This window comes from Neofelis nebulosa, chromosome 5 (assembly GCF_028018385.1).
Source record: "Neofelis nebulosa isolate mNeoNeb1 chromosome 5, mNeoNeb1.pri, whole genome shotgun sequence".
Taxonomy (NCBI): domain Eukaryota; kingdom Metazoa; phylum Chordata; class Mammalia; order Carnivora; family Felidae; genus Neofelis; species Neofelis nebulosa.
In genome coordinates this window covers 63,586,543-63,606,367 of record NC_080786.1, presented here as the reverse complement: position 1 = coordinate 63,606,367, position 19,825 = coordinate 63,586,543, and the positions used below count along the sequence as shown (strand labels likewise).

General features: G+C 44.4%; 1 protein-coding gene across 3 annotated transcripts in view; it reads left to right on the top strand.

Moving 5' to 3' along the window:
• The window catches only part of SLC7A14 (solute carrier family 7 member 14), a 112,321-nt gene that overhangs the window by 56,125 nt on the left and 36,371 nt on the right, over positions 1-19,825 (top strand). For all 3 annotated transcript variants that reach the window (XM_058730485.1, XM_058730487.1, XM_058730486.1), the window contains one exon: positions 2,063-2,519. In XM_058730485.1, the coding sequence (XP_058586468.1) occupies positions 2,216-2,519 (304 nt within the window). In that variant the 5' untranslated portion in view covers positions 2,063-2,215. The remainder of the gene's footprint in view (positions 1-2,062; positions 2,520-19,825) is intronic.

Here is a 19,825-nt window from a genome sequence, read left to right as displayed (position 1 = left end):
TCCAATGCTAGACTTAAAGGTCCATGGGAGCAGGAACCATGTCTTTGCACCCCCAAGCCTAAGACCATGCATGGCACATAACAGATGCTTGGTACATGCTGAGTTGAAATTAAATAGATATGTACATTAAGTTCCCACAAGAGCTCAAGTGAAGCAATTGTCCTTGCAGTCTTGCTGGGATATATGTGACATGTTTTCTCACGAATCTGGAAATCTTTAAAAAAAAAAAAAAAAACCCGCTGACACTTCAGGCTCTGAAATGACTCTGCCGTATACAATGTCACTCTCCAACTATAGTGATATTTAAGATATGATCAAGAATTAAAACACAGCATGAAGCAACATTGTCAAATCTAGGAGGAAATTAAACCATTAGATCTATCATCACCCAACCCCTGTGAACCAAACTGCCACATTTCCCCCGATTCTTCTAATTAAGGTTGTGTTTGCAAAGCCTTTAGAAGCAGACAAGTGTTACATTAAGTGCTAAGCAGTATTAATCATATTGGTTGATTACATGGGCTGGTACTTCTCGTAAATGTAAATGTCCTAGGCTTGTCAGCACAGTTCTTGGAAGCAATGTTCAGATGTACTCTAGAAGTTCTTTATAGAATTGTAAAAAGCTCCTGGCTTCATAGTTTCTTATCATCTTGATATTCTCCACTTTGTCAAAACTTTGGAAACGGTCTAATATAGTAGTTCCCAGTTCTATCAGGCCCAGCGCGTCTTTTCTGTATTGAAGATTTATTATACCTCTTTTTAATATCCTGAAGCAAAATGCATGAAAAACCTGCCTATATATAACATATTTCAGTATGTAAACACTCCGGCAAGCACACATGGGGCTGTCAGATGCTCTCACTATATTGAGAATCACTGTCCGTGTGCCAATTCCAAATGGTAGGTGTGCATGTGAGATGCAGTACCATGGGTGGTGCTGGAAGGTGGCCTTGAGTTTCAGAAGCAGTGAAGAACTCCTTTTTGGTTCCAAACTAAAGAATTTACAATCATCCTTCAACTTACTCTATAGTCGCATTCCTGGAAAAGTCAATGTACTTGTATTTTAAAACCATCCCTGAAAACCCCCACATGTTTATATATATAAAAGAGAATTAAGTTTGGGGCACCTGGATGCCTCAGTCAGTTGAGCGTCTGACTTCAGCTCAGGTCACGATCGCCCGCTTCTTGAGTTCTGGCCCCACATCGCGCTCACGCTCAGGTCAGTGCAGAGTCTGCTTCAATCATCGGTCCCCTGCTCTCTGCCCCTCCCCCGCTTGCACTCTCAAAAAATAAATAAAACATTTTTTAAAACTAGGTTTTAGGTTTAGATCATCATAACCAGAATTTTCACCTACAGGAATGTCTGTGCGATCACTGAAAATTGGATGACACCATCCCACCCAGTTAGCATCTCTGGGGCTCACCCACCAAATGCAAGGAACACATCCCCCTTTCTCAATCTCTGAGAGCAAAAAAATTGATCAAAACCTTCTCATTTCATTTGAGAACAAAGTTCCAAAAGAACTCCATCGGTGGGACTGTCTCTCTTAAGAGTCAAAAATCTAATTTTACATCTTTATATTTTTTTAAAAAAGAGGATATTGTGTCCCCAAAGAATATGCCCCAAATCACAGACCACGCCTTGGCAGTCAGGTAAGAAGCACTTAAGAATTTGGACAAGTGGGCATTTTCCATGTGGCAGGTATTATCTTATGCTCTGTTTAGATGCTAATCTAATCTTCACATCAACACTAGGCAGGAGGCTCTATTATCCCCATGATACAGGTGAAATGAGATAACTTATCCATGGTCCTACAGCAATAAGTAGCAGAGCCCTGACTCAGACCATCTTCTTCAGAATGACTTGGGGACACAGTGCAAATAACAGATTGTTATTTAGGACTGGAGGAGACACAAAGGGGGAAATGCACCCCTTCTGCATTATGAGAACACAAGATAGACCAGTTCGACCAGTTCAGTATACTGACCTCCAACCATGCCTCCAAATAAAAATTTGTTCCTGCTTGGTCTCATCTTCTTCTTTCTTGTGTTTTTCCTGCAGACATTCATGCCCAGGAGAAGACTGCTTTGGGTCCCTCTGGACCTTTCCTAAAAAGAAGATCCCCATTCACTAGATGAGTTCCAGAAGCATCCACTAAGGCTTCCATAGCTTGCTTCCATCAGTTGACCTTCACCGTAACCCCTCTCACACAGGATGAGTGGCTTCCTTGCCTCCCTGGACCCCCGGCGGGTGCAGTGGGGGGCGGCCTGGTATGCCATGCACTCCAGGATCCTGCGCACCAAACCAGTGGAGTCGATGCTGGAGGGAACTGGGGCCACCACAACCCATGGCACCAAGCTAGCCAAGGTGCTCACCACCATGGACCTCATCTCACTTGGCGTTGGCAGCTGCGTGGGCACAGGGATGTACGTGGTGTCTGGTCTGGTGGCCAAGGAAATGGCAGGACCTGGTGTCATTGTGTCCTTCATCATCGCAGCTGTTGCGTCCATATTATCAGGTAAGTGCCTCAGTACAGTGAAAGGCCTATGGAAAGTGCACTTGCCAGTCTGTTACCGCTCATCCCGCTCTTCTAGAATATTGAATGGTGAGATGTAAGAAGTGTCACCAAAGAGGTCATCGGGCTCCTTTTTTGCCTTGACTGCCAGGGAGTTCAAGGCTCAATTACAGTAGCTTCCTTTTTCTTTGCTTTTTCTATACAACTAATTATTCTGGTGCCCGGCTTCCTCCCAATTTCTCTTTCCCTGTCATGTCCTAATGCCTCCGTTTTTATTATAACTCTCCCTTTCAATGGAGGATAGGTCAATCCCTTGGTGGAGATGTGGATATAGCTAGGATTATAAATAATACATAAAGGATAGGCAGAGTAGCAAAATGACAAGTCACTAAATCTGATGTGATTGGGATTTGATGAGCCAAAAACTGGCATTGTGGCACCCAAGCAGGAGGAAAGCAAGCTAGGAAATGTAAAGCCATCGTGAGAATCACAACGCACCATCTGCCACAAGCACTTCAACAGATTGTATTCTACAGAGGTGGTTCAACGAGCATTATCTCTTTCCTTGAGAAAGAATCATAGAACTCATTTTTTTTTTAAATAAGGTGCCACGACTTACGTATTGATAATTTGTGAAATGGCTCTTCTATTTTCCTTTCCCTCTTCCCTCCTTGTCTCTTGAGCTATGGTCCACAGTATCTTCCCAGGAATGGGTAAACAGTTAACTTGAAAAAGAAGGAAACAACACTTCCTGCTTCCTGATCATAATATTGTGCAAGCCCGAGGCTTTGCTGGGGTTTTGGTGGTGAATCAGGTGGGTCAACTCACATCCTGGCAGGGAATGCATGGTCTCTTCCAAAGCTTCAAAAGCAAGAATGCTGGGGTATATCAGGATTTCTGTGTACAAATGCACATCATCACAAGAAAAGTTCTACATTCATATTGTATATCCAGACTGAACAGCCCCCATCCACAGGGTGTGCATGGACCAGGAACACACAACCAGAAAGTGCGCTGGTTTATATTTGACATCTTTTTAACTTAATGGCAGAAATGTTTCCAGACTGATTTTATTTATCTCCCATCATGTGCTTACTTTCCTGTTGGTGTTACAACTATCCCTTTTCCTGAAGCTATTCTCTAATATGCATGAATAGCCTAATAATTTCCTTCAGAAAAGAGAACTTTTTTTCTTAGAGATGAAAATAAATCATTCCCACGGATGAATTTTGTAGATACCTCAAATGCTATTAACCTCATTGTGTTCGTTTTCAAACTTATTTGGCAAAGAAATTATTTGGAGGAAGGTGCCAGATTCTTATTCACCATAAATCTAGAGACCTAGAAGTGTTTGCATACAGACCAAAATAGTGATGGTGGGATAAAAGGCAGACATATAAACAGGGCTCCCATCGAAGGCACAGGGCAGGTGGCTAAGAGTCCCACCTACTTAATGCATACTGCCCTTTCTCCTCTTGACCCGTCCTTTTATGACCCCATCCCCAAACCACAATGATTGCTGCAAGCAAATCACCCACATCTTATCCTTCACAGTGCTACATTACATTTAGAAACCACCACAAGGTTCAGTTGCATTCTGGGAAACTGCCCCCCTGCCAAGGTGCCCATGATGCTATATAACCCAGACTTTTCTGCTGCTCCTGTGGAGGAGACCCGGCCAGCACTGTGCTGGAGCTAGCTTGCCCCGGCTGCCAAGATCCCTAATTGTGCACACCTCTCCCCACCTTTGCATTTCCGTAAGGTTATGTTGTTAACTTGGAATTGGCTACAGCAGGAGTATTTGCACCACAAAAATTGGCAAAGGCTCCAGGTAGAGTTTGTTTGTTTTGGTTGGTTGTTTCACCACCGGCCCGGTCCACTGAAAGCCCTGGAACTGCCCAGTAACTGGTACCTTCACCACTGCACCAGGCACCAAAAGAAAACTCTGTCTCTCCCCCAAGGAGAGACCCCCCCCCCCCTCCCCGCCTCCACATGTGGCTGCATTCACAACACTTCTCTACACTCTGTGACTTAGGCCAGCCAGAATTCTCCTACAGGCCCCAGCTAGATCCCGGGCCCAAATAACTTGTGCCAAAATTAGCATTTTTATAACAGAAGTCTTCAACCAGGCATCTCATTCTGTGATCCTTTGTCACTAAACTAAAGGAAGTCCGCCCCTGCTGCCTTCTTTCCACTCCTGTGTCATCATCCTGGTGTCGCGTCTCCCTTGACCAAACTTGCCACCACTTTCTGCCTCACGATAATCAAGCTCCCCTCTACCTTCAGACTTTTTAACACCTGCTCCTTCCTCCTTCTGACCTTAACCAAAACCTGGCTCAACTCTGAGGGGTACACCATTGCAAACAATGAGAAAGTGCGCGAGAAGGATAGACGTGTAGCCAAAGAGCGGGATGTTTGAAGCTGAGATTTTGGAAGTGGTACAGCGATCAGTGATGTTAAAATTAGACCTGGCTCCGCCGCTAACTGGCCGTGAGACCTTGAGCCAGTTCCATCACTTCTCTGAGCCTCAGTTTCTCCGCTTTGAAAACGGCCATCATGCCACCGCCTTCGCAGAGTTCCTGTGACGATTCGTGACGCCAGTGAGCACCAGCCACAGTGCCTGGTACACGGCCCTCGACACGTCATTCTTATCATCGTGTGCCAAGCCCTGTGTTCAGAGTTTGCCATACGTTAACACATTTAAGAGGCAGCATACCCCTTCAAGGTGGGTTTTATTACTTTCACATACGAGAAAGCTGAAATTTCAATAACAGAACCTAGGTTCAAATTTGTTATACCAGCAATAGTTTTCAGCACGGACTATGGATTTAAATCACCTGGGGAGCTTATTTTTCCAAATCGTGGTTTGGCAGAGAAAGGTTATAATTACATGCAGTAAAATCTATCCTTTTAAATATACAACTCTGTGAGTTTGACCAACGCATATCATTGTGTAACCTCCATATAATCAAGATACAGAAGCATCCCATCATCCCCAAATAATTCCTTCATGTTACCTCTTTGCAACGCTCCTCACCTCCACCCCCAACCCCTGGCAACCACTAATCTGTTTTCTGTCCCTATGCTTTTGCCTTTTCCAAGATGTCATATAAACGGAAACACTCAGTATGTAACATTTTGAGTTTGTTTTCTGTCACTTAGTATGATACATTGAAAGCTTATTCATATTGTATGTATCAGTGGGTCATTCCATTTTATTTTTGAGTAGTATCCCATTGTATGGACATACTACAGTTTATTTATCCATTTACTAGTTGAACGTGGAATTGGGTGGTTTCCAGTCTGGGGCCGTTATAAACAAAGCCATTATAAACATTTGTGTACAGGTTTTTGTGTGAACACAGGTTGTCAGTTCTCTTGAGTAAATACCTAGGGATGGAAGTGTTGGATTGTGTGTTAGGTGTAGATTTAACTTCAAAATAAACCGCTAAACTCTTTTCCAAAGTGATTGGATTCTTTTTCATTCCCACCAGCCATGCCTTTGATTTCCAGTTGCTCCTGGCCAGCCCTCAGAATTGTCAGGTGTTGCTTTGTGTTGTTGCTTCGTTTGTTTGCCACTTTAAAAGGTGAAGGATGGTATTTCAATGTGGTTTTCATTTGCACTTCCCTAACTGCTAATATTTCGAACATGTTTGTATGTGCTTGTTTGCCATCTATCTTCTCTGGTGAAGTGTTCAAATCACTTGCCCATTCTTTAATTGGGTTCTTCATTTTCTTATTACTAACTTTTAAATTTTTCTAATATATTCTAGATACAAGTCCTTTATCAGATATGTGATTTTGTGAATATTTTCTCCCAGTTTATGGCTCATCTTTTAGTTTTCTTTTAATTTGTTGATTTCTTTTTAAAAATGCCCAGGTTCCACCCCCAGAGATTCTCATTCAGCTGGACTGGGGCAGAACCTGGGGAATCGTATTTTTTTTTTTTTTACAAGCCTCAGAGGATTCGAACGTGGAGCTAGAGTTAAGAATTACTCTGTCATAGGGACCAAAACTTAACTTCTGCTGCAGCTGACCTACGAAAATAGAAAATAGATATTAAGATATAAGTTGGGGCACCTGGGTGGCTTCAGCTTAGGACATGAACTCGCTGTTCATGAATTCGAGCCTTGCGTCGGGCTCTGTGCTGACAGCTCAGAGCCTGGAGCCTGCTTCGGATTCTGTGTCTCCCTCTCCTCTGTTCCTTCCTCTCTCTCTCTCTCTCTCTCTCTCATGCGCACGCTCTCAAAAATAAGTAAACATTAAGAAAATTTAAAAAAACAGATACAAGTTATTTGGCCAGCAGATAGCAGATTCTTAAGTGATTTTCATGGCCCTATGGCATCATCATCCATGCCATGCAAACCAGCCTATAACCTGAAACAAATCTGACTAAGGGAGAAAGCCATTTCCTCTACAATTTGACAAGACCCAAAGTTACAATAACCTCCCCAGGTGCTCCTGCCAGTCATGCCCCAACACCGTAACCACCCACAGCCCTATCACAGGTGGATGGAAAGTTATCAGAGGAAGCAGCTTGTGCTGTAACCTTTACCCTTTGTCCATAGATTATTATCTACTCTTTAATAGTTCAGCAGGCCCCATGTCCATACCAGACCTAAAACACCCTTTGAATACACCAGATTGAATCAACCAGATAGGAGAAATCGTGTTCCTTTATGATTCCCACCTATAATGTTATTGAGACACTGAGGGACAGAAGCAGGATGGCTTACAGAGGTTCTCTAATTCAGTTGACTTAGGAGGAAACACAAAGCAAAGCCACCATGCCAGTGACACTGGGCCATTCAAAGTTCTAAGGGCCTCTTATGAACTTGAGTGAGGATGCCTGCTTTGGCTTTTTTTCCTAAGTTTATTTCCAGTTCTCTCTTAATATTATTAAAATTGAACCTTAAATAGAATGTAGGTCTGAATGACTCCTAAGCTCGTGTGGATCCTACAATAACCCTTAAGGCCCGTAGCTCAAATGGTTTTGGTAGGGATTAAGTGACAGTGTGCATACATCACATCAGTCCCCAGTCTGATGCATGAAACCAGTAATTTCTATCATCTACTCCTAAGAAATAGTTGACAAAAATCTAATAAGACGTGGTTCAGTACAGATGTATTGTGTACCCACCATCTAGCAGTTTGGGGGCAGTACCAAAAACAAATAAGAGATTGTTTCTACTCTAAAGGACCCATTGTTTATTGATGCAGATGAACACCTAATCTGATAGGTAACTATGGCAATGATAGTAGTAATAATGGAAATAAAGCAGCAGGGGCACCTGGATGACTCAGGCGGTTAAGCACCCGACTTCAGATCAGGTCATGATCTCACGGTTCATGAGTTTGAGCCCTTCATCAGGCTCTGTGCAGACAGCTCAGAGCCTGGAGCCTGCTTTGGATTCTGTCTCCCTCTCTCTTTGCTCCTCCTCTGCTCATGGTCCCCTGTCTCCCTCCCAAAAATAAATAAACATAAAAAAGTATTTTAAAAAAAGAAAAGAAATAATAGCAGCAGCAGTAGCTACTATTTATTGAGCACTTACTATATACCAAAAGAGTTCTAAGTGCTTAACACATTATTTTACTTAACCTTCACATCAACTCTACGTGATAAGTGGTGTCATTATCCTCATACTACAGATGGAGAAAACAGAGCCTTGTGAAAAGTTTGGTAACTTGCTTAAGGCACCTGATTAAGAAGTGACAGAGCAAGGAATAGAGTGAAAGCACCCTGACTCCAGAGCCAAATCTTAATCACCTTGCTGGTAATCGGCTACTGTGGTAGCAGATTAGGGTCAGATTCCATCACATACAAAACAAAACTAAAAATGAGAGACAATTTCACTTCTTTCCTGTGTAGAAAGAATCCGGAGGGAGGCTGGTATTGTGGCTCTTCAGTCATGGGGACTCAGGCCCCTTCATCTTTGGTTCTAACGATGAGGATGCTCACCTTCCATCCTCAAGATGACTTCAAGCCCTAAGATGGCTGCTGGAGCTCCAGTTGGTACATTTGAGTTTCAGAAGTCAGGAAGGAGAACAGACAGTTGAAGCAGGTCATTTCCCATATTTCTGTCCCCCTCCTTTTTTAAGTTTTTTTAATGTTGTTTTATTTTTGAGAGAGAGTGTGTGTGTAAGCAGGGGAGGGGCAAAGAGAGAGGGAGACACAGAATCCGAAGCAGGCTCCAGGCTGCGAGCTGTCAGCACAGAGCCCAATGCAGGGCTCAAACACTCTAACCGTGGGATCATGACCTGAGCTGAAGCCGGACGCTTAACCAACTGAGCCACCCAGGTGCCCCTCAGTCCCCTTTTAAGAAACTTCTTCAGAATTCCTTCTCTATAACTTACATTGGCTGAAACTTGGACACTTGGCCACAACAAGGAAGGCTGGGAAGTATAGTCTTCAGACAGGGTATATTGCCAACCCCCATATTACAGGGGCTGTGTCGATGGGGAAGAACAGGAAAACTGGCTGTCAATACCACATCTATAGTGGATGCATAACCTCTAAGCCCTCCATCTTGCTGAGGTCAAGTTGTTCTGAAATATTTAAATAAAATTGGTTCTAATTCCCAGTAATGTACAACTGGAAAATCTAGAGTCCCCCTCAATAAACCTAGGGAGTTGCAAGGCTTACTTTTTCCTAGTTCTGCCGACTCTGAATCTCCGCTCCCATGGAGTCTTCGTCTCCATTCTGCATTTCATTAGCTTCTGCCCATTTTCTTTACGTCATCATGCAACCAGGTGAACTCCAATCCCTCCTCTCCCCAAGTATCCGCAAGACAAAATTGAATGTGCAGTGGACTTTATAGAAAGTTTGGGCCAGAGGCGGGAGTTATAATACAGTCCGTCCTAGCAGACCACAAACTTCTAATTGAATGTAGGACTCCAATTCTCCCTGCCTTTAAACAAGTCCACAGACTCTCTCTTTTCCTTGGGTCCAGCATCCAGTACCATTAATGGGCAGCCTTTCTCCTTCAATCTGACCTTCTTTTCCCTTGCTCCTCCCTGTCAAGCCCTAAAACCCTTGTCCATATCTTATCCAGAGCAGTATACTATCTCTCTATCTCTCTACAAGTTCATCCCCACCATACTCCAAAGACTATTGTCCCCTAACCAAAATGGCCCATCAAGATAATTCATTAAACAAAGTGGGTTCTTAAGGGAGAGACTTGGGGGCCAAGCAAGAAGGTTGGAGATCACTTGTTCGGCAGAGAAGTTGAGCAACGTGACCAGATCTGTAATGTATTAATACAGTGGAGAGAGAGTAGGGGTGAAGAAACTGGCCATGCAGTTGTACAAAACAGGCAAGAGACCATGAGTGGAGATCAGAAGGAAGCTTCAGATGGAGAGGATGCGGGCATGGGTGGACAAGGGAGGACGGGGGGAGAGGGATAAATGCTCTCTGTAGCTGAGAAAAGACGTAACACATGAGAGTGTTTTTGAAATAATGTCATTAGAATAATGGATTTACAGCACAGTTCTGGTGACAGAAAGTGAAAGTAGAAACAGAAAACCCAAGGAAAGGGGACCTCCACAGAATGCCACCAGGGGAAATGAATGAATGCGTGTGTGCAGAACGCCGCAGGCGGGGCTCCCGCGCAGCCCCACGGACACAGTGGGGCGAAGAGTGACTTTATCTCCTCCCTCAGCTGGAGGAGCCAGACGGTCAGAAGTTAAAGTCACTTCCTGAGAGGCAGGCAGATATTTAGTGGCAGGGCCAGAACTCCAACCTCAGCCTGCAGGACTCCAGAACTCACAGTCTTCCATTTCAGCAAGTGCCTCTGAGATCTTTGAAGCCAACCATCTAAAAGGCAATACTGGGGGCGTCTGGGTGGCTCAGTCGGTCTGACTTCATTCGGACTGACTCAGGTCATGATCTCACAGTTTGTGAGTTCGAGCCCCATGGGCTCTGTGCTGGCAGCTCAGAGCCTGGAGCCTGCTTCAGATTCTGTGTCTCCCTCTCTCTGCCCCTCCCCCACTCATTCTCCCCCCCCCCCAAAAACAAATAAACATTGAAAAAAAAATTTAAGGCAATACAGGCCAACATGCAGAGTAGCATTTTCTTGGCATTCTTAGTTTATGGTTTAGCGCTAGCATTTATCATTTGTATTTCCTGCCATCCTCATTCACTCTTTGGCATCTTCTAATCCATCATCACGTGAGAGTGTGGGAACAGAATCCCTGGGAAGGCGGTAAGGGGCACAGAGTTCTGTCAAGCAGATGCCTTCCCCACAGGCAAAGCTCCCCACCCTCTGGGCTGGGCCTTCACCAGGCTTCAGCAGAATATCCTCACTCCAATATTCATCTCAGGCTGGATTTTCATGGCCAAGGAAGATTTCTAAAGATTCAGAGTCTATATAGATAGTCTGCTCAGTTCCCTTGTCTTGTTTTTCAGAACAAACCATTTTCCCCTCCTCAAACTGAAGCCAGACTAGAGAGGTGGACACAGGAGGGTGGGTCCTTTTGCACTGGTCATTCTCAGTGATCTAGGATCACTCATTCATTTCACAAGCTTGCATCTATGCGTTTGCCCAAACATACCTGAGCACTGCTCTCGGCCACCCTGGTGAGGGGAGAGGTAGAAACATTGAAAGGGTAGAAAGGAAAGGCAAAGAGGAACAGTTACGTGCCAGTCTTCAAGCTTCTGGAAAACTAGCTTTCCAAAATATTGTCCAAACACACAGCTCTATGTCGAATTCTTAATAATGATAGCAGCTTCCCCGATGTTTGTGAAGTCTCTAAGCCATAGCTTAGGAAGCACGTGATAAATGTTAGTAATTATTATTACTATTATTTTTATTGTTATTAATCAAATACTGTGCCCCAGGCACTGTGCATATATTACCTCATTTAATGCTCTCAGCCTCCCTACTGGGAAGGAGAGACACTAACTATTAGTGTCCCCATTTTATGGTTAATCGTAACATCTAAAGCACTGGGGACTTCATGTGCCTGGCTTTAGCTGCACACAGCTGCAAAATCCTCCCTATGAATCCTACAAAATAAGTGATAGTGTATACTTATTCTGCAGATGATAAGACTGAGGCCCAGAGAGGTATGGTGACTTATCCAGGCCCATAAGGCAGTCAGCGGCGAAGGCTGAATCTAAATTTGATTCTGCCTGGCTCCAAAGGCTATTACCCCTAACCTGTTTCATGCATACACATCCCCCAAATTTAAAAACTCACCAAAGAGAATCAAATGAATCAAGGAAACTCTCACCCTTACTGAGGTTTCAAAAGAGCCTGTAGCTCACTCTGTTCTATTGATCAGTTGAGCACTTTTCTAGATCATAACTTCTGTAACCCAGGTCATGAAAATGCTTTCTAAGCTCAGCACCTTTCTGTCACCTGTCAGCAGTGAGAAGGGTGTTGTGAAGTTCATGTAACTCTTCTATACGGAGCTGGATTGACAGTCCTGTAGGAAGGATGTCAGTTACCAGTTCAGAGAAGGTGAGCGCATTTTAATAAAAATTTACAAGGCTCTCAAATTGCTGATTCTGAGATGAGCTTCCTCCAGCAAACCGAGGAGGACCGGGCTTGTTTTACATCTTGTACAGCACCTGGTAGAGTAGACAGTGCAGAGCAAGGGCAGCTAGCATGGCCATGGGAGGGACTGGTCACCTGCTCTGGGCTCAGCACAGCCGCTGTGCTGCAGAACACAGGAAAGAACCCGGAGACAAAACGCTCAACATCCATGCGAAGAAACAAGACAAGCCCGCATGAAATAATCATGAGCACTGCAAGAGACCACGGGGCCCAGGACAGAAGTCGGTACATCCGAGTCCTAGTTCCAGCTCTGTTTCTCAGCAGTTCGGGACGCTTAGGCAAGTCATTGACCTCTTGACTTCAGTTTCTTCCTCTGCAAAAGGAACAGTTCAGATTAGATTGCCTGTGTGAGGACAACAAAAGAACCCAGGGAGGGGAAAGATCTGTAAAGAAAGACACAATGTCTCAACTTTCCACACACACTTTCCAACCCCATGTAGCAGCCAGGCGCCAGATGCACTTAGTCCCTGGAATGGATCTCCCTCACTTCAAGCCCTGCTCTGCTACTTACAACCTGTGTGACTTGGGAAACATACTTAACCTAGACCTTCCCAAACAGGTTGCCCGAAGTTACAGGTGGGCCACGGTATTGAGCCCTCAGCCCTCGGCACAGCTAGCAGGTGGCAGAGACCCCAGGCTATCACCTCTACCTGTGAGCAGCCTCGCCCTGTGCCTGCTGACCTCCCTCTCATGTCTGCACCATAGCCCATTTAGATCTTAGATTCATCATCTGTAAACAAAAATAATAATAGTTTCTACTTGGGAAGATTGTGTATGTAAAGTGCTTAGTAGAGCCGGTGCACGTAGTAAATGCTCAGTAAATATGCCCGGATTATTACTACTGCCAACACTATTAGCCAGATCTCCAACATAACAAGGCTAGGTTGGTTCCTACTGCAAATGAGCACACATCTTTCAGATTCTGAAGCCCCTTGGTGCACACCTAGTAAAAGACCCAGAGGGCCTGCCTCCTATTCACCCTTTCTCCAGATGGACCTTCCACAAGGAGCATTCTTTTGCATCTGAAGGTATATTCCCAAGAGCAATTCTCATCTCTACCAGGATAACCGCCTTCCCAAAAGATTGTGCTTCAAAACGCCTTCCAAAAGATTGTGCTTCAAAACGTACAGGCAGGCTATGCCTCAGAAAACAAGTACATGGATACATTTAACTACAAATTGTGGTAAGTGCCCTTAAGGAAATTAAACAGGGTCCTGTGACATAGTACTCTTTCTGAACAAGGGGTATTGAAGCACTGGAATGGGGGTGCTAGAAGTGAGTAAGGCAAGACTGCATGAGACAGCGTGAAGAGGCCTCGCCCTCGGAGGCCCGGGACGAAGCAGACTTCGTGCACAGCGGCTCGGAAGTTCTGCAGGTGCCAGGCACTGGCTCTGTGCACTCGGTGCCCCTCCTCACACTGCTAGGTCCCCTAAATCCCTAGTCCCTGGCCCTGCTCCGCCCTCCCTGCATATTAGACCTATCTGGGAAAACGGAGATGGCACCCCTCTTCTTAAATGAAGGGTGTCTCATGTCTCTGGGAAGGTCCTCTACGGAGAACAGATCCAGGCCCATGAGAGATTCAGCGTGTCTCATGCTCCCAGGCATCTGCTGAGAATGCAGCCCATCCCCGGGGGAACCCAGTCCCACCTGCCCATCAGCTGGGCCGAGCAGCCACACAAGGGCTCGTGTGTATTCTCTTAGGACTCAGCTTTGACCCCCTCCCACTAAGTCCTCAGGGCAGGGAGTGATGGCCTGGTCCCCTCACAGAGCTTCTTAGGTCTGTCATCCTTGTTGGTGCCACTGTCATCTGCTTTAGAAATGGGGACACTGCCTACCCCTGGAGAGTAGTGAGCCGGAAAATACCTGGGTGCACGAGAATTGCTGGCTGTCCCTTGACCCCTGTTCTCTCCTTTCTGCACAAAGTCTTTCTAGCCCGGTTATCAGAGTCATCTGAACGGGGCCAGAGGCCTCATGAAGAAAGGTTGAGCAAGAAAGCAGGAAATTTCTCTCCACCCTCACAACGTCCAGCTGGACTTGCGGAAAAGAACATGTGTTTCCAGATTAAAGGTTTAAAACCTAAGAAGGAACTTTTCCACGTTCTCATTTAGAAGTGAATTAGAGGAGAAAAAAAAGAACCAAAGCATCCATCAAGAAGTGAATTGGGCACACGTAGGGCTTGGTCTAGACTCCAGATGATTTCTGATATCCCTGCCAACGCTGACTCTCTAAAACCATGAGCCAACTATTCTTGCTTCCAACCTCTTCTCTCCCATCCCCAAGGAAAAGGTTCCTGCAGAAACACTCAGGAGGCTACTGCTAAGAAAGTCTGTGCGATTCCCTTTCCTCCTCGGTAATAATTGCCATTGGTCCCACTGCCGGAGTACCCACCACACTCCAGAACGTGTGCTCCTTTGCAGACCCATGGCAACCTCACAGCAGGGATCACCATCGCCACTGTCCAGATGGGGAAACTAACGCCCAGTGAACAGGGTACCTTACTCAAGGCCACAGTTAGTAATAACTTCAGTTGCCATTTATTAAACACTTACTGTGTGCCAGGCACTGGGCAAAGTGATGTGTGTGCATTATCTCATTTAGCTGTCAAAACCACTCTCTAGACCTCTCTCCAGATGCTGTGTGGCTCCTGTGACACTCACTGCTTCTCCTAAAGCCAGAGACGGGCTGCTGATGTTGGCCTCGTCATTTGCCTACAGCTTACCTGGGCATCAGATGAAAAACTGTGTACAATGGGCCTGGCACAGGTAGATGCCAACAACCAGGTGCCTTTCTCTTTTGTAACTTCTTTTTCCCTCCGAGGCTGCCTTTGACATTACCCTGAGGTCACCTACATAGAAATGTTAGCAGCAGAGAAAAGAGCTGTCCCCGTCCACCTGCCACCTCAGCAATGAAGAGGGACCAATCTGGGTCAGAATATGGGATCAAGGAACAGCTAAGCCTGTGGGTCACTTCGTTGAAAGCAACCACATGAGTGTTATTATTATTACCATCTCCATCATCATTTGATAAAGCAATAAAACTAGTATGCACTAATGATGATAATTAACAATAGCATGGCCACACAATATAATACTCTAATCCATCATGCTATGGAAATCGTACCTCCGACAAACCTTTAAAGTCTTTTCACAGAAGGAGATCTAGAGAAGAGAGTACACAGATAGTCTGGTCACATTTAATCAGTAAATTATGAAACTTTCTTGACATCTCTCAGGGGTCACTTCTCTGACTATGAGAACAGCTTCTTTCCTTTCTGTGTAGGTGTTGATAGATTGGTGCTCTGGTTTAGGGAACCTGCGAGCCCTCTTTTCCCCAACCCAACTTTAATTGGAGCCCTGTCAGGTTCAGTAACGAATAGTGTCACACACACCCTGATCAAAGATGCTACCCATCCTCTGAACACAGGCTCCTACTGTCCCCCTAAGGCCCTGCTTTGGCAGAAAAATGATGTCTCTTCTTAGACGCAAAGAAATGGGCGTTCCCAGACAAATTGCTTTTCTTCCAGACGCATTTGTTAGAACTGACTGGACTTCCCTGACAGGTGATGGAGTGACCAGGGTTCCTCAGGTAGATGAGACAGGAGCAGGGAGGTGAGAGGAAGAGACAGCCTGATGGATTTCTCCTGGGAAAAGAAATGCACAATTTTCTTGGCTAATCAAGAGCATTGGAAAGAGGACACGGGGGCAGGGATCACAGGGTCCCACAAACCAGGGGACTGAAGAGATAGATGTTTCTGAGAATCCAGCAGCCTGCTTCTCAAGGGCAACAGCAATGATGGTGACACTTCATTACTTGCCATCTGGAATCCCGTGTCACAAAGGAAACAAATGTTTCCGAGAGAATCCACACTCTATTTCTCTCTGAGGTCCTGTGATTTCTCCCGATAGCCCACTCCCAATCCACATTTATGCAGTACTATCACCCACAGCAATATAGTCGTGTCTTAGCCCGGCTGTGAATCTGTAAACAGAACAAAGATGTCTTAAGAAAACTAAGAAAAGGACAAAGAAATGAGTTAACAACCATCTCAGCAAAAATGTTGTATTTGGTGAGGACTTGTTCAGGCCTAATTGGTGTGGTGCACAGGTTCCATCCAATGGCTGATTCCATCCTGTGTCTGGGAGACAGAGCAGATGACTGGCACTCGGGAGGAACCGACTTCATGAATGAGAATCACTGAGAGACGCATGTTCAAAATAACTGCACAGGCTTGATGTCTGTGACCAAGAGAGCCTGATTGACCTTGTGAGCAACACTCCTGATGTTACTGATCCCAGAGGCCTGAATGAAGAGGCAGCTTGGCAACCTGTTTTCTTGGAGACTCCGCCCCCTCCTTCTCATATCTCTGGATACCTCTTGCCCTAGAGACAGTCCTTCTGGCTGTCCAAAGACCTTACTTTAGAATTCAGTTTTGCAGCTCTTTAAAGCAGCTCATGAATTTTCCCCCATCCCCCCGCCACGACTAATATCTCCTTTCTCGTTTTATTATAATGTGTTGGGGTTTTTTTGTCTGTCTTCTCCGCTAGACTATAAGACCCACAACAAAGGGACCGTATTCTTCCCACTCACCTTTAAATCTCTAAAATCTAACATAGAGGCATAGAGATAGAACCTTATAAATGTTGTGGATGAATGGATGAGTTGGAAAGCTCCTAGAACTGCATATCAGTATATGCACGGCTCTATCACTAATTGAAGGTGCAACGTCAGGTCTGGGGCTCAGTTGCATCAACCATCAAAGGAAAAGCCCTGATGAGCAGGTGACACGCACCCCCCACACTGCGCTCAGTGCGGCCCCGTGAGTCCACAGAGGAGGGTTGGCATTTTGGGAGGTATGGGATGAGGGGGATCCTGAGCAGACCAGCCTCAGGCTCCCCACCCCCTCCTCAAACAAAGCCACCTTGCTTTTACTTATTTATGTATGAGACTCTTAAAGAACACTTGTGTGCGAAGAGGTTTTTGCAACCAAGACAAAGCTTTAAAACGAGACAAGTAGATAATTGAACAGTTTTTTCTTTCAGCTAGATTCCCCCAGTCTATTAAGAAGATCCCACTCCTTCAATCACTTGATCCTCAGTTCACCTCTACAAGACTCATCCTCCTCAATCCACAAAGCAGCCCACGTGTGTCATCCAGCTACCCCCTTCCATCTGCCTGAGATCACCCTTTTCCATTTCATTCTGCCTGGAAAAGCCCAGTCGCCCTTCAATATGAGCTCAGAAGCCTCCCCTTCGTCACTACCTCCCCAGAAACCGAGGACCGTGTTCTCTAAGAGCCGCTCACCCCACTGGGTTCCCAGAGCACCTCATAAATACTGATAGTACTGAAACTGGCTGCATGGAATCATCTGTTTATTAAACTCTTTCCTGGTTGGAATCCAGATGCTTCAAGATCAGGAGATTTATGCCTCTGGTATTCACTTCAGTGCCTGACATAGTAGGCACTTAACTGTGTGCATCACTTAAAGGAAAGACATTAGGAAGTCAGAAGTTATTGTAGGAAATCAGTAAGTTAGTTGATAGGTCAGTTAGGGAATCAGTCCATAAGTTAAACTGCATGTTAACGGAAAAACCTGTTTGTATCTGAGTAGAGTAATTGGCAAGTGTGAAAAACCTCTAGATTTAATCCTTCCAGGTGAAAGTATTTTAAAAAGTACTTATGTAGACAATGTTTTGTTTTGTTTTGTTTTGTTTTTTTTAGCAGAATGTGGAGGGAATATAGTTCTTGAGTGGAGAAATCCTTCTAGAACTTTCACCTACGCCCAGCTGGATCTTTCTCTTCTACACCTCTTAGAATGGAGGAGAATCTTCGCCTCCTGGTTCTCGAGTGACAGGAAGCACATGTAGAGGTTATCTTGATGATTGGCAATAGCATATTAGGCAGTTTGGAAAGTTCGACATCCCATCTAGGCTCTCTGGGAGAATTTAATGTAAGGCCGGCTGATTATATCTATATGCAATAGAACCACAGATTCTCTGAGTTGGAAAGAAATCTACTTCGAAAAGGACCAAATTTCTCTAAACTCCAAACCATGCATCATTTATAGGGTACACGAGAGATCAATAGAGAATATTTCAAATAAAGAATCCCCTTGGTATCTTATCCCAACCTTCTTTTCGATGTGTAAGTCCTAAGTTTGACTGCTATTCAGGCTGGCTGGTTGTCAATTTAACAAAAAATAGTTCTGGGCGTAGAAATAAAACAAAACACTAGGGATATGACAAAATGAAAAGAAGGGCATGTTTACAATATACTTAAAGAGCTGATAAGTTGAAAAGGATACCTGAGTTTCAGGCTATGAAAAATCACTCTATTCCCTCTTGTCCTGCTCAAATGAACCCCTATATTTCTCAAGGACCTGGACTTGCCAACTCTGAACAACCCCATTGGGAAACTTTCACCCAGTGGTCTGCACCATCTGTACCCCGATGTTGTACTTCATGATTTTCTCCAGCCACACAGCTATACTTTTGAAATCAATATATCTCTCCCTCTCCAATCACTTGATGGTTAGCCAAGGAATGCAGAATCACTTTGACAATAGCATAAAGCAAATATGACTAGGAAGATAACCCTAGGGCAAGAAATTTTTTAATGCATTACTAAATTGAGTACAGATTATTTATAAATGTTTCTCTCATAGTGATTCTCCCCCCTGGCACAAATCAACTTTAGGTAATGAATACTTTGAAATTCTTCCTTTGCTATCAAATAGTTCTAGAAATAAACTAGAGACAATGTTACCTTCCTACACACTCATTTTTTTCTAGTGATTAAAATTATATATATATTTTTAAGTTTTTATTTAAATTCCAGTTAACAAGGGCACCTGGGTGGCTCAGTCCATTGAGTGTCCGACTTCAGCTCAGGTCAGGATCTCGAGGTTCATGGGTTGAAGCCCCACATTGGACTCTGTGCTGACAGCTTGGAGCCTGGAGCCTGTTTCGGATTCTGTGTCTCCCTCTTTCTCTGCCCCTCCCCTGCTTACACTCTGTCTCTCTCTCTCTCTCTCTCTCTCTCTCTCAAAAATAAACATTACAAAAATATTATTAAATTCCAGTTAACATACAGTGTAATATTAGCTTCAGTTATATAATTAGTAATTCAACACTCCATACAACATCTGGTGCTTATCACAACAAGTGCCAATTCCTTAATCCCAATCACTTATTTAACCCATACCCCCACCAACCTCCCTTCTGGTAACCATCAGTTTGTTCTCTAAAGGTAAGAGTCTGTTTCTTGGTTTGGCTCCCCCCTCTCTCTCTCCTTTTCTCCCACTTAGTTCCTTTTTTTTTGTTTCTTAAATTCCACATATTAGTGAAATCATATGGTATTTGTCTTTCTCTGACTAACTTATTTTACTTACCATTAATACTCTCTAGCTCCATCCTTGCTGTTATGAATTGCAAGATTTCATTCTTTTTTATGGCTCAGTAATATTCCAGTGTGTGTGTGTGTGTGTGTGTGTGTGTGTGTGTGTATACACACCATACCTTCTTTATCCATCAGTCAATGGGCCTTTGGGCTGTTTCCATAATTTGGCTATTGTAGATAGTGCTGCTATAAATATTGGGGTGCCTGTATCCCTTTGAATTCGAGTTTTTGTATTCTTTGGGTAAATACCTAGTAATGCAATAGCTGGATCATAAGGTAGTTCTATTTTTAACTTTTTGAGGAACCCTTACTATTTTCCAGAGCCACACACTTAATTTAAATATATATATGTATATA